Raw genomic sequence first — 12,260 nt, 5'->3', positions numbered from 1 at the left:
TATATCATTTTAAAATAAATACTTTTATGATAATTTTTCAAACATAAAGTAATTTATTTATAAATTATTTTTAATTAAATTTTTATATTTTAAATTTAATTAAATTATTTATTTAAACTAATCCTTAAAATCTCTTAAAAATTAAAATTTTGATGATAAAAATTAAAATTTTAATATTATTTTTTTAAAAATATTATTATTTAATTTTTTAAATTTTAAATTTATTTTAAATTAAATATAATAAAAAAGACTTAATTTAATTTTAATTTTTCAGTTTCTATTTTCTCCCAAACAAGGTCTTAATGTTGGATGTATAGTATGTGTGAATATTATGACGATAGAATGCTTAGAATTTAAAATTATCTAATTCATTTTTTCTGAAAAGAAAATTAAAATAATAAGGTAATTTGGATATTTACCGAAAAATACAGAAAGATGAGAGGGACCCAATGATGCAGTCGCTAAACTTTTGAACGAGACAGCATCAGTCATCACCCAGCAGAGCAGCACACAGACAGGAAGCGTTTATCCTTTCACTCCATTTCCAACTTGCAACTTGCAACGCCACTTCGCCGTCGCTCATGGCGGTGGTCCTCCGTTGCCCCACCTTCCTCTCCCGCCCTCGCCCTCAACCTCATTTCTCCGACCACAACAAGCCCCACTTTACTCGTCAGTTTCTCTTCTCTCTATCTTACTTGCAAATCTTTCCTTAATTCACCTAAGCTTAGTGTGTTGCAGATTTGTAAGACAGTGATAACTCTTATTTCTCCATGAATCAGGAAAATTCGTTTGCCTTTCTTTCAAACTTGTTCCTTGCCTTAAAGTTACTTGTGATGATGCTTCTTGTGGAGTTCGAATTCCGATGGTTAGTGATTGAGTGTATTGTAATGTTTGTGAGTTCTGTTTGCAAATTGATTGGAATTGTTTGCCTAATTGCCATGCCTCTTCAGGAACACATACAACAAAGGTTCCCATCTCTCATGTTTGTGGCCACCAATGTTTTGATGTACTCTGTTCCTTCCAAAGCGTTGGCCGAAACATGTGAGGCTGATAATTCTCTATTCAATATGCCGATACTGCTAGCAGTAGCCCTCATTGGAGCTACTGTAGGAGGTAAGGTTGTATGAGCTTCCAAGTATGTTTGGCTGCGTTTCTTTCTTGGGACTGAGACTGGGAGACTGGAACTGAGTACAGTGTTTGGTGATCAGAGATTGAAACTAAAATTTCAGTTCGCAGAAATTTAGTACTTTTAATACCTTCAAAAAGTGGGATAGAAGACTGAAATTTAGGGACGGAGATTGAATTTTTATAATATTTCTTTCCAGAAATACTTTTATTTAACTTTTTAAATTCCAAATTTATCTTCAGTCTCCATATTTATCTTAAATCAACTATGATATTGAGACATAATCCAGTCCAGTATATTTTACATCAAATACAATATAAAGACTTAATTGAGTTTCTGTCGGTCTCCCTTCCAAACATTTATGTTTTGATCTACAAGGACTTATAGAGTACAACTTTGTTGTGTTTCAAATGTTGGTTTTTATTTGTTGGTTTAGTTCATCTGCTATCGTTTTGTCTTTGTTTAAGATACACAAATACAAGAGTATGTTTAGGAGTAATCTATATGAAGCATGAAATTTGCAAACCTGTGTCGAATCCAGAAATTCTCAAGTGTTTGTTTTATTAGGGTAGATGGACTACATTACACCCGTTGGGTCCGGAACTTCCCGAACCGTACCTTAACGAGGGATGCTTGTGCACCAGAGTGTGCTATTATTATACACGCCTCCATGAACACCAGATTCCTTAGAGATTCTCAAGGGATTGCCTATTGTTGGGGTTTGGGAGGTGGGACTCTGGAAGACATCACCTTGTTAGTTGAGAGGTTCTGCTGTAGACCAAAAAAGGAAGGGGGAGGGAATCACTGGGAAATAAATGGGATTTGTGTTAAGAGAAGACACCCTAATGAAGCTAAGGGGAAAGAAAATAGGAAATAGAAGAAAACATAAATAAAAATAATTTGATAGGAAAAAGTAACAGTAGCTTTTATCCTTTGATATGTTATTTCTGTACATCACAAATTATACTAACTAGTGCTTTTGCTAAACTACAGTAGATGCATTTAATGTATACTCATTCATAATTGTTGTATTTTGCTTTTCTTGAAACCATATATCTTATGGCAGGGTTGCTTGCCCGGCAAAGGAAGGCAGAATTACAGAAGGTGAATGAGCAGTTGCTCCAGATCAATCAAGCTTTAAGGAAGCAGGCTAAAATTGAGTCCTACGCCCCTAGCTTGAGCTATGCTCCTGTTGGTGGTAGGATACCTGATAATGAGGTTATTGTTGACCCGAAGAAGCAGGAACTAATTTCTAAGTTGAAAAATGGAAAGAACTATCTAAGGAATCAGCAGCCAGATAAAGCATTTACTGAGTTTAAGATTGCACTTGAACTTGCCCAAAATCTGAACGATCCTATTGAGGAGAAAAAAGCTGCTAGAGGTCTAGGTTTGTTATCGTTCCTGTTTTGCTCATAAATGTTCTGTCTTTGGCTTTCCCTCTGTGTGTTCATGTGTATGTGTTTTAAACTTTTATGTGCATTATTGAGTGAATGATTTTACAACCAGCTCCATGAACACAATGTAAATATTACATGCGTATTTCAGGTGCTTCACTTCAAAGACAGGGAAAATATAGGGATGCTGTAAAGTATCATTCGATGGTTCTGGCCATCTCTGAAAGAGAAGGAGAGGACTCTGGGAACACAGAAGCTTTTGGAGCAATTGCTGATTGTTACACTGAGCTTGGAGATCTTGAAAGGGCAGGTCAATTCTATGACAAGTACATTGCAAGGCTTGAAAAGGACTAATCAGTCACTCTGAAATTCCTTACATGTACCGAGTTTAGAATTAGTTTGAGTTTTCTGATGGCTAGCCACAATGTGTTTCCCAAGGATTTTGGCTCTACCAAATCCACGTTTTTCTTGACTCAGAGTTCATATGCTAAAACTGTCCATTTGAAGTCGATGTTGTGCATACCCTTTTTGAAATCATTAAGGATGTATGGTCTGCATGATCTCAAGGGAGTTAACATAGAAGCAATAGATGAGGTTTTACATTGATTCTCCAAATCTTGTGAAACTATATTATTGTGCTATATGCCTTGCAAGTTGAATTTTGATAGTTGTAGAAATTTGAGATCGTTGATTGTATCATGTTTGAAAAGTAATGTTGTAGTTCCTTGAGAGTTTGTAATTGAATAATTGCTTTATGCCTTAGAGGATTAATATTTCAAGTGCTCAATTCAAGGATTTGGTGTTATCTAGTTGCTCTAATCTGAAGAAGGTCAACATTATTGCTTCCAATTTATTATCATGTCAATATTGTTGTTATAGCGCCAGCATACCTTCCATGTTTTTCCGGCATTGTTCTAGTCAATTGGAAGTGAATGTTGAGCTCAACATGGAGTCTTCGCATCATTCGCGCTCTTTTTCTATCAACCAACTTTCGTAAGTATGAACTAGCTGCTTGATTGGTTCAATCATTCTGCTTGCATGTTTACCTGTTTCCTTTATATTGGTCTTTATGTACCTTGTATTATGTAGAATTTTCGAAACTCATATGCATTGCCAGTTTTGTCCCTCCACGGCTCCACCAAGGATCAAACACTTAGGTGTTGGGAGACATGAATATCTGGATTAGGATCTGCTTCTTGTGAAGCTCTTGCTCTCAAGATGCTGCCCAGAAAATCAGAACCTAGAAAATCAGAACCTATTTCATTGAGCTTGAACCCACGTTTTTTTGCAGTAAAGAATTCATTGAGGTACATTGTTGTCTCCAAGTTTATTTTCATCTTATATCAGATACATTTCAGTTCATTGGAACAAAATGTTATGTGAAACTTCTAAGTTCTAACCATACTTCGTTACTTGTCAAAAGCAACAGTTTTAATAAATAATAATTGATACAAATGAGAATGCTGTTGATTCTGTTCTTGGAATGGAAATATTACTTGTAGGTTAGAATTGTAATATTCGTGTCATTTACTTTGATATTGCTATTGCTATGCGAATTTAAATTTTTATTATTTTCCAAGGCATAACCCCAAATCCTGGGACAGACGGTGTATAACTGCGTGCCATGTCTACACATTGAGGAAAAGTGCTCATGTATGTAGGGAATGCTAAACTTGGATTTCTTATTCAGTTATAATAATCATACTCCTTCTGATCTGTATTTATATCTCATTTCTTGAACACATAATTATTAAGAAACATGACATCAAGTGTGAAGTGTAAGCTTCTAATATAATGGTGCGTTAAAGAATTACTCCGACAACTAAGCTTTTTCGTGATGTTTTAACAAAAAGGCACACCAAATTAGCTAGTAAACACACTATACATTCACACACCCAATATTAAGGGCGCTCATTTAATATTAGTCAAGTCTCGAACTCGGATGCACTTATTATAAGAGATTTTTTGAAGGATTAAATAGAGTAAAAGACAAATACGTCCCTGATTTTTTGGCCCATGCGAGAAGTAAGCCTTTACGTATGTTTTTGGCTCAAACTTATTGAGGCAATCTCAAGCACCCTGGTTCACTGCCTTCAGCCTTTCCATACATTCTTTGAATTTCGCAACTGTAGTGCATCTGGCACACTCCCATACAACCTCTCTTATGTACAAGTCCTTGAATCGGTTTATGAAATTTTTTCACATGTGCATGACGCAGTTGCGTAGCTTTGCATGTGGTATGACCTCCTTTATGGCAGGGAATAAACCCTGCATTGAATGGTGGCAGGAAACATTTTCATAATGGAATAGCAATGCAGTTAAGAAATATAATATCTGAAGTGTACATGACTATACCATGAGTACATCTTACCTTCTGTTGGTCCGATATGAAGTTCCAGCCATGATTTGCATCATCTCCTATGTCTTCTTGAAGATTAGTCAGGAACCACTTCCAGGCATCCTTGGTCTCAGCTCTGACTACCCCGTATGCAACAACATAAAATTGGTTGTTTGCGTCTTGCGCAACTGTTGCTAGAAGCTAGCCCATGTAATGCGTTTTTAGAAAACAACCATCCAGGTGCAGCAAAGGCCTGCACCCATCTTTGAACCCTCTCTTACAAGTATCTAAGCATACGTATAATTTGTTGAACACAGGGGGCTTCTGGAATTGGCATGAGCTCCAGCCTTGCGGATGATCCTGGATTACTACTTAGAATCTGCTCACAATAGTCCCTCGTTCTCTTGTATTGTTCCTTCTCGTTTCCCATTATCTTATCCCTGGCCTCCACTACTGCTCTATACACCATCTTAGGATGGGGAGATAATGAAAATTCCACTCTTAGGAATTTAGTTGCCTCCCTTGTGTTCATGTGTGGTTGGGTTGTTCTGGCTAGTACGTCTTAACTTGGTAATACTGCAGGGTTTTGTTGTATGACAAATGAACCAAGAACGAACACTCATTATCCTTACAGCCCACTTTGACCATCTCTCTATCATTCTTGATCCACTTCAACTCCCTCCCCTCGGCAATGAATGAGTCATTTACCACATCTTTAAACCTTTCAACAGTTGCAAACTTCGTCCTAACTCAAATCTGCCCTTATCGTGAGCATAGTGATCATCAAACTCAGGAAATTTGTGGTTGTTATCTTCATCCTCGGATGATATGGGTGTATGCAAATTCTCAGACACGTACTCAAACATGATTTCCTCAAGCTCTGTTGGGGCTTCACTGACATAAAATTCCTCTACCACTGCATTATCTGGCACCACTTCAGGCCTATTGCCACCACATTCTTGATCATTTGGCCCATCAGCCCCTTGCAACCTACCATCACCACCTGCCCCTGTTTTAGCGTGCTCACTATTTTCTCCTCTTGCATTCCCCTTCGCACCATATTGCAGCTTCTTTTTTCGCATCTTAGATTTTTCCTTCAACCCTTGCCTCTTTGCAATCGGCTTCTTGGGGGAGGTTTATATAAGACATCTTCTGTGCTCTCGTACTCGTCATCCGATGAAGAGGAAGTCTTTAGTTCCTCTGAAATTTCATCCACATCCACTTCGCCATCACCACTCTTGCCAGCATCATCTACAACCTCTAGAGCATCACCGGGGTGATTAAAGTATATGTGGAACTCAAGAAACTGTTGTTTCTTCAATAAGTTCTCTAGACTGCATTGATCATACTAGTATATTGCCTTGTATGACTGGTATCCCAAACTCTTAAATAACGTTACAAGGTCTCCGAAGTTCACAAAGTCTAGGTCTATCTCAGGGAATCCCTCTTCCTTACCATTTTGATAAACCAGTGCACCATCACTTCCTCTCACGAAGTTGCCTCTATGGTGAAAAACCGGCACCACAAAAATATCAACCATCTGAAATTGACCAACGAACAACTATGTGTCATTATTAGGATAGATTTAAAATTTATGAATGAAACCCCGCTGCCCTAACACAATCCCTCCTACTAGTCCTACACACGACGTTCTAAAAATAATTTTTACACCACATTGCACCACTGTTACACACACTGTCAACATGCACACATGATAACTTCACCCTTAGTACATACATCAATAACAGAAACTTCATCGCTAAGCAAGGCGATCTTACTTTCTCACGAAGACGGCAGCGATGACCTCAACAATAACCTTCTTTCTTGCCTCCAACCACAACTTCACCCCACACCGATTGCTCTTCTACCGTTCTACGTAGTGCAATTTTTGGAGGGAGAAACAGGGAGGAAGGAGTCTAAACGTTTGCCTTCTTAGTGTTTTCAGTAATTCAGAAACTCATACATGGGTGTTATGGGTATTGCTTATGTGAATTAAGGTGTGTTTCGAGGGGTGGGGGAGAAACAGCGACGTTTTGGTTCCTAGAGATTAATCCGTCCTCTTTTCAAAAGCCCATTCCACGTGTCAGCCCGTAACGGCCAGGTCAGCACCACGGGAGCCACGTCAGCATTTTCCGTCAGACCCAACGAAGTAATTTTAGCGGATGGATAAATATGTCCACATCTCCAAGATGTCAAGAACATGAATATATTTTCCATTTTTCGGAGACGAAAATGTCCGAAAAAAAGATCAGACATATTTGTCCTTTATTCAATTAAATATTCCTCAGCGATCCAAAAATGCCAAATTGGGTCTTAATCATCAAATATGTTAGACAATTTAGTCCATGGAACCCGTTTAATAGTTGACGTGGCATGTTAACAAAATGGTTAGAAACTGAAATACACATTAAAACAAAATAGTTTGCTTTTTTGAGACTAAAATAGGCCCTTCCATTCTTCACATTATATTACAGCCTTCTACTTCCCATCACCACCACCATCACATTGCCATCACCACACCTACACAATCCCAACAATCATGATCAACAAAGAGGCCCTTCTCCCCTTTCTCTTTCTTTCTTCCTTCTTCCTTGCATCTTCATGAAAATCAAACCATCCCCACTCAATCCCAACAACCTCTATCAACACCCACCACCATCACCAAAACAAGAAACACTCGCCCTTCTCCCTCGTTACATCTCTATCTTCATCCCTCTTAACAACTACAACTCAAAATGTTAATATCCCTAAATTCCAAAAAACTATTCAATTCAAAACAAATGAATGCAATGGCGAGGAGAAGACGCAATGCAGGGTGAGGGCATGACGAACTTTTCAGCTGTTAGGCCAATGTGATGAACTTTCGTGCGAAGAAATATGTCATAAGATGACTACAATATTTCCCAATTCTTCCTATATCAAACACAATCGAATATTTCAAAAACATTTCACATTTTTTAACACAAGAAAATTAACAATGACCTATTAACATTATTTTATCAAATATAAGGACTTAATAATAAACCTCTTAACTTGTATAGACCTAGCTAAATATCAACAGTATAATTAAACTTTATTTTATTTACAAATCATCTCTTAAGGGAAGAAAGGTAATTTTATTTTAGGAAACTTGTTTAACAAAAGTGTTTCTTTTGTACCTTTGACAACTTTAAGGGGTTAAATCACAGTACTGACAGAATAGGATCAAAATTACTCGTGTCAAAGTTCAAAGAAGTTATTTACAATTTTTGTTCTAATTTATATTAAAAACAAAATCACCAAAAAGTCAAGTGCTATCAACAAAAGCACATTTACTTTATAGCTGATTTACCAATAACTTTTAACTACTCATGAATTTGGGTGAAGCCCAATTTTTTTGGCAAAGCACCCCCCAACCTCCTCTATATTGGTTATTGAATTCTTTACACTTGAACTAAGTCAACCAAGAAATCAAAATCTAATGAAACCATGATGAGTGCTAGCTAGTGTCCAAAGGTTTTTGCACATCATTCTCAAGTTGTTTCACACACTTGACAACCTGTTCAACTTTCGTTGATAAGAATTTATTTTGCTCCTCAACAGTTTCCAGAAGGGAAAGTATCAGCTTGCGATATTGCTGACATTGCTGATCTCGACGCTCGAGTTCCTTTGTGAGTTGTCGAATTCTCTTATCCTTCGATTCCTAATAGTAAAGCAAAACATATTATTTTTAGATTTCATAAGCTCACAAATTCAAAATGTGTAAGGAAGCAGTAGGACAAAAGATGGCAACACAAAATCATGCAAATATCAATTTAGATTCATGCCTATGGTGCGCTCTCAGAAATTATATTTCCACAACAACTCAAGCTTGTTTCCTAAGAAAGATAAGTTCCATATCAGTCATCAATTTCAAAATGCACCTCAAGATTGCAGGAGAAATCCTAGAATATCTATCAAAAGTATAGCATCAGACAATGGATAAATGTAACAAAGTAGGACAGGAAGAATAATTATAATTTATAACAATATGCATAAGATGCAACGAAATCCAGACTAGATCAACTCTTTTCACTAGGGCTGTTTCAGGCTTCTACATGCGTACCAAGACTCGGTGATAGAACATGCCAATTTTTATTGTATCATATAGAATGAAGCAGAGATATTCAACCCAGTTGATATAGACTAAGCTATCAAACAACTGACAATCTTCAACAAGGGCAACTGAACACACTTCTGCTTGGTTTGGATATTATTTTGGTACCCAACGTTTGGGCCAAGTTCTAATTCAATCCCTAACATTTCAAACGTCCTATTTAAGTCCCAAAAAGTTTCAAACAGATTTAATATTGTCCTATTGTTAAATTTGACACAAACAATTAGCATATTTAAGAGCTAATAACGTTTTAGTAAAATCGACCTACCAACGTAAAAGCTTTTCCTTTGATTCTGGAGCATTGATGATTGATAGGATTTGGGATTTTTTTTTTACAAGGAGATTGAAAAGAGGAAGTGTTACAAAAAGGTTTTGGTTATATTTCTCTAACACAAAAAAGAAGATATAACTTAACAATAGTGGTGTTAACGCTCACGTCACTCATTCCGTTAACTATTCGTGTACATTTAACTAACATTGAACTCATTTGAAACTTTTTGAAACAGAAATAGGACATTTGAAACGTCAGGAGTTAGGACCAAATTCCGTCAGGAGTTAGGACCAAATTAGAATTTGGTCCAAACGTTGGAAACCAAAATAATACTTTACCCTAGAAAAATAAGACAAAATAAAAGGAAAGCAAAAGGGTTAAAGGATAAAAAAGAAGTAGCAAATTGCAGCAGCTATAGACCAGGTCACAACACTCATTCAGCAATATTTCGAAATTCAGATACACACCTATGGGTTGTCACAAAACAGTTTTATCTCCTGGTGCTCATAGAAGTATATTATACCACTGGTTAGGGAACATAATTTCACATGAAGGTGACATTGACTGGGGTAAAAACACACTAAGTATACTGGTATAGTGTCAGCATCACGCTAAGTATTCCAAAAGCTGACATGTGAATTGTTCTAGCACCCAAAACTAGTAAAACTGTACAACCCCGAGTTGAAACACAATTTTAATTTTTAACAACGACAAGAATATCTCCCTGAAGTAATACCTGCAATCATGATTTACAACGGATTTAAGAAAAAATATGACTCAATGGCATTCAATTTCTAACATTATAAATATAATCAACAGATAGAGAATAATCTACTCAATGTGAGGAATTGAAGAAAGGGAAACTTACTGTTGTACGATAAGAACGAACACCAGAACCCATCAGTGGATGACTATGTTCTTTTACGAATTTAGTAACAACCCACTTCCCACATTTATTAACTTTGACCATCATCATTGCCTCGCAGCCTTCTCTTATGCTAACCCGTGGTTTCCGATAAGGGTTGACTTTATCATTTTTCCCTCTCACATGAAAACCTTCCTTATTGCAAGTAAGACGACGAGAAATAATTCTGTTGTCAATTTCAGAACGATGACATTTATCAATGCGCACAATAAACCCTTCCTGTCTTGCATATTCATCATAAAAGTTCTTGGCATCAGCTTCAGAATCAAATTCCATACCAATATATGGTTCCAAAATTGAAGCTCCCACACATGGTCCTACTGTTTTTTCAGCAGAACTTTCGTTAGCAGTTACCAGTTCAGCTTCCAACTCCACTAACCAGATAACAATAAGCAATTCGTTATTCAAATAACATATTCCCTCTTGAACTTATCAACACAAAAATCTTGCATATAAAAATATATATATTTTTCCTCTAACTACTATATGGAGCCAACTTGAAAGTAATTCACACAATTGCAACATCAATAATGAGAAAATCAATGGTTCAAGACTTCAACAGCATATAAATACTAGCATGACAAAGCATAAACATCTGATATTCAAATCACTGATTTTCTCATTAATGATTAAAAATTCTCACTTTACCGTCGAAAGTTCATGGTGAAACCACAACAAGAGCCCAATAAAATCCTAAATTTTCTAATAATCCTAACTAAATTGGACCTATCTGTAACATGAAACCACAAGAAGACATAACCCATTCATTACAAAGTCCAAAAATCCTTAACAAATAGACACTGTTCTAAACCCAAATTACGAAAACACAAAAGACCAGGCATGACAAAGCGAGAATAATCAAACTATCCTCAGAATTTAGTCAAATATTTTTCCTCCGCAAAATTGGATTTTCCATAAAGTTCTGTTTTTCCATAATTTAACATGAAAAAAACAAGGTTGGAGGAAAGGAGGTTAACGCAAAAGCTTACTTGTTAGCGTGTAGAACAGAGCAGAGAGAAATAGGTGCGTGGAAGAAGCAGGGGGCTCACTCTTTTTCTCCTAAGCATAAAAACCAAAAACGGAGTTAAAAATGAAAACGGGAAGAGAGAGAGAGAGAAAGGAAAATACGGAGTGCAAAAGTGGGTCAGGAGTTGGGCCCAAATTAAGAAGCCCAAATTAAAATAATGTTTTTATTGAATTAACTATAGCCATTATTTGGGCTAAGGCCCGTCATATCACCAAAAAAATACCTATGGCCATTGTTTGTATTTTTATTTTTCAGGATAAAAGAAGTATTATTTTTAAGATTTTTAATTTTAATGTATTGTTTGTGTCAAGCAATTTTATAGGTGTATCTAATTAGGTGCCATCTCTGGTGGCCCTTTATGTTCAGTGGCTATGCTGGCTAAAAGCCAGAGACCAATCAAAACGTGACAGGTAAAAGATAGAATTGCAGCTGACTAAGGATTTGACATGGTTAAAGACACGGTAAATTTTCTAATAAAGCACGGTGAATTAGTTAGGAGGAGTTAATTACTAGCCGATGATTTTTTTCTTGGACAATGTTTAGACTGGGCAGCCCAATCCGAGCCGGACTTGGATCTATAACTTGTTCCCCACCCAAGTCCAGATTGGCAACTCTCTTCGTCTTCAACGTTCTTCATCTTCCTCCTCAAGGTTCCATCACATTGCGGTCCTGCATGGAGTTCTGCGCTGCCGCCTGTCCTTGCACGAAGCTCTTCTACGACGCCGCCTGTCCCTGACTGTTGCTGTGCTGCTACAAGATCGTATGAATTGGCACACGTTTCTCACCCGTTGTGGTCCTTCTATGGCCGGCCAGTGCTAGTTTCGGGGCATACCCGTTGTTTTAATATTATATATTTTCGGAATAAACTAATCTGTTAGAAGGTTTAAAATCCACACTGAACTCAAAAAATTAAAGTCCAGACAAACCCAACCTATTATCTTCTTCAATCTCTTCCTCCCAACTAAGGAGTGGATCATTGCCGAAGTGCTCGCATCCTCCTCCTCAAGTCTTAGCTGAAGACAGAACCATATCGTTTAATCCCTT

At 36.9% G+C, this 12,260-nt stretch overlaps 2 protein-coding genes across 4 annotated transcripts; one reads left to right on the top strand and one right to left on the bottom strand.

Annotated features, from left to right (window-relative positions):
• Nucleotides 1–449: 449 nt before the first annotated feature.
• Nucleotides 450–3,307, top strand: LOC130932740 (protein FLUORESCENT IN BLUE LIGHT, chloroplastic). The gene is made up of 5 exons (XM_057862148.1): nt 450–669; nt 780–865; nt 951–1,113; nt 2,193–2,513; nt 2,672–3,307. The coding sequence occupies exons 1-5, from the start codon at nt 582–584 to the stop codon at nt 2,872–2,874; spliced, it is 861 nt and encodes a 286-aa protein (XP_057718131.1). The 5' UTR covers nt 450–581; the 3' UTR covers nt 2,875–3,307.
• Nucleotides 3,308–8,019: 4,712 nt separating this feature from the next.
• Nucleotides 8,020–11,280, bottom strand: LOC130933271 (protein FAR1-RELATED SEQUENCE 5-like). Of its 3 annotated transcripts, none has more exons than XM_057862837.1 (3): nt 11,179–11,251; nt 10,133–10,509; nt 8,020–8,540 (listed from the first exon to the last, which is right to left on the bottom strand). In XM_057862837.1, the coding sequence occupies exons 2-3, from the start codon at nt 10,463–10,465 to the stop codon at nt 8,337–8,339; spliced, it is 537 nt and encodes a 178-aa protein (XP_057718820.1). In that variant the 5' UTR covers nt 10,466–10,509; nt 11,179–11,251; the 3' UTR covers nt 8,020–8,336. The 3 variants fall into 3 exon arrangements, with proteins under 3 accessions (XP_057718820.1, XP_057718818.1, XP_057718821.1); XM_057862835.1 differs by having other exon boundaries at nt 8,021–8,540; nt 10,133–10,563; nt 11,179–11,280; XM_057862838.1 differs by lacking the exon at nt 8,020–8,540 and adding an exon at nt 8,562–10,000 and having other exon boundaries at nt 10,133–10,563; nt 11,179–11,280.
• Nucleotides 11,281–12,260: the final 980 nt, after the last annotated feature.

Source organism: Arachis stenosperma, chromosome 6 (genome assembly GCF_014773155.1).
Source record: "Arachis stenosperma cultivar V10309 chromosome 6, arast.V10309.gnm1.PFL2, whole genome shotgun sequence".
NCBI classification, from domain to species: domain Eukaryota; kingdom Viridiplantae; phylum Streptophyta; class Magnoliopsida; order Fabales; family Fabaceae; genus Arachis; species Arachis stenosperma.
The sequence above is the reverse complement of the archived record's forward strand: the minus strand, read 5'-3'. Positions and strand labels throughout refer to the sequence as shown.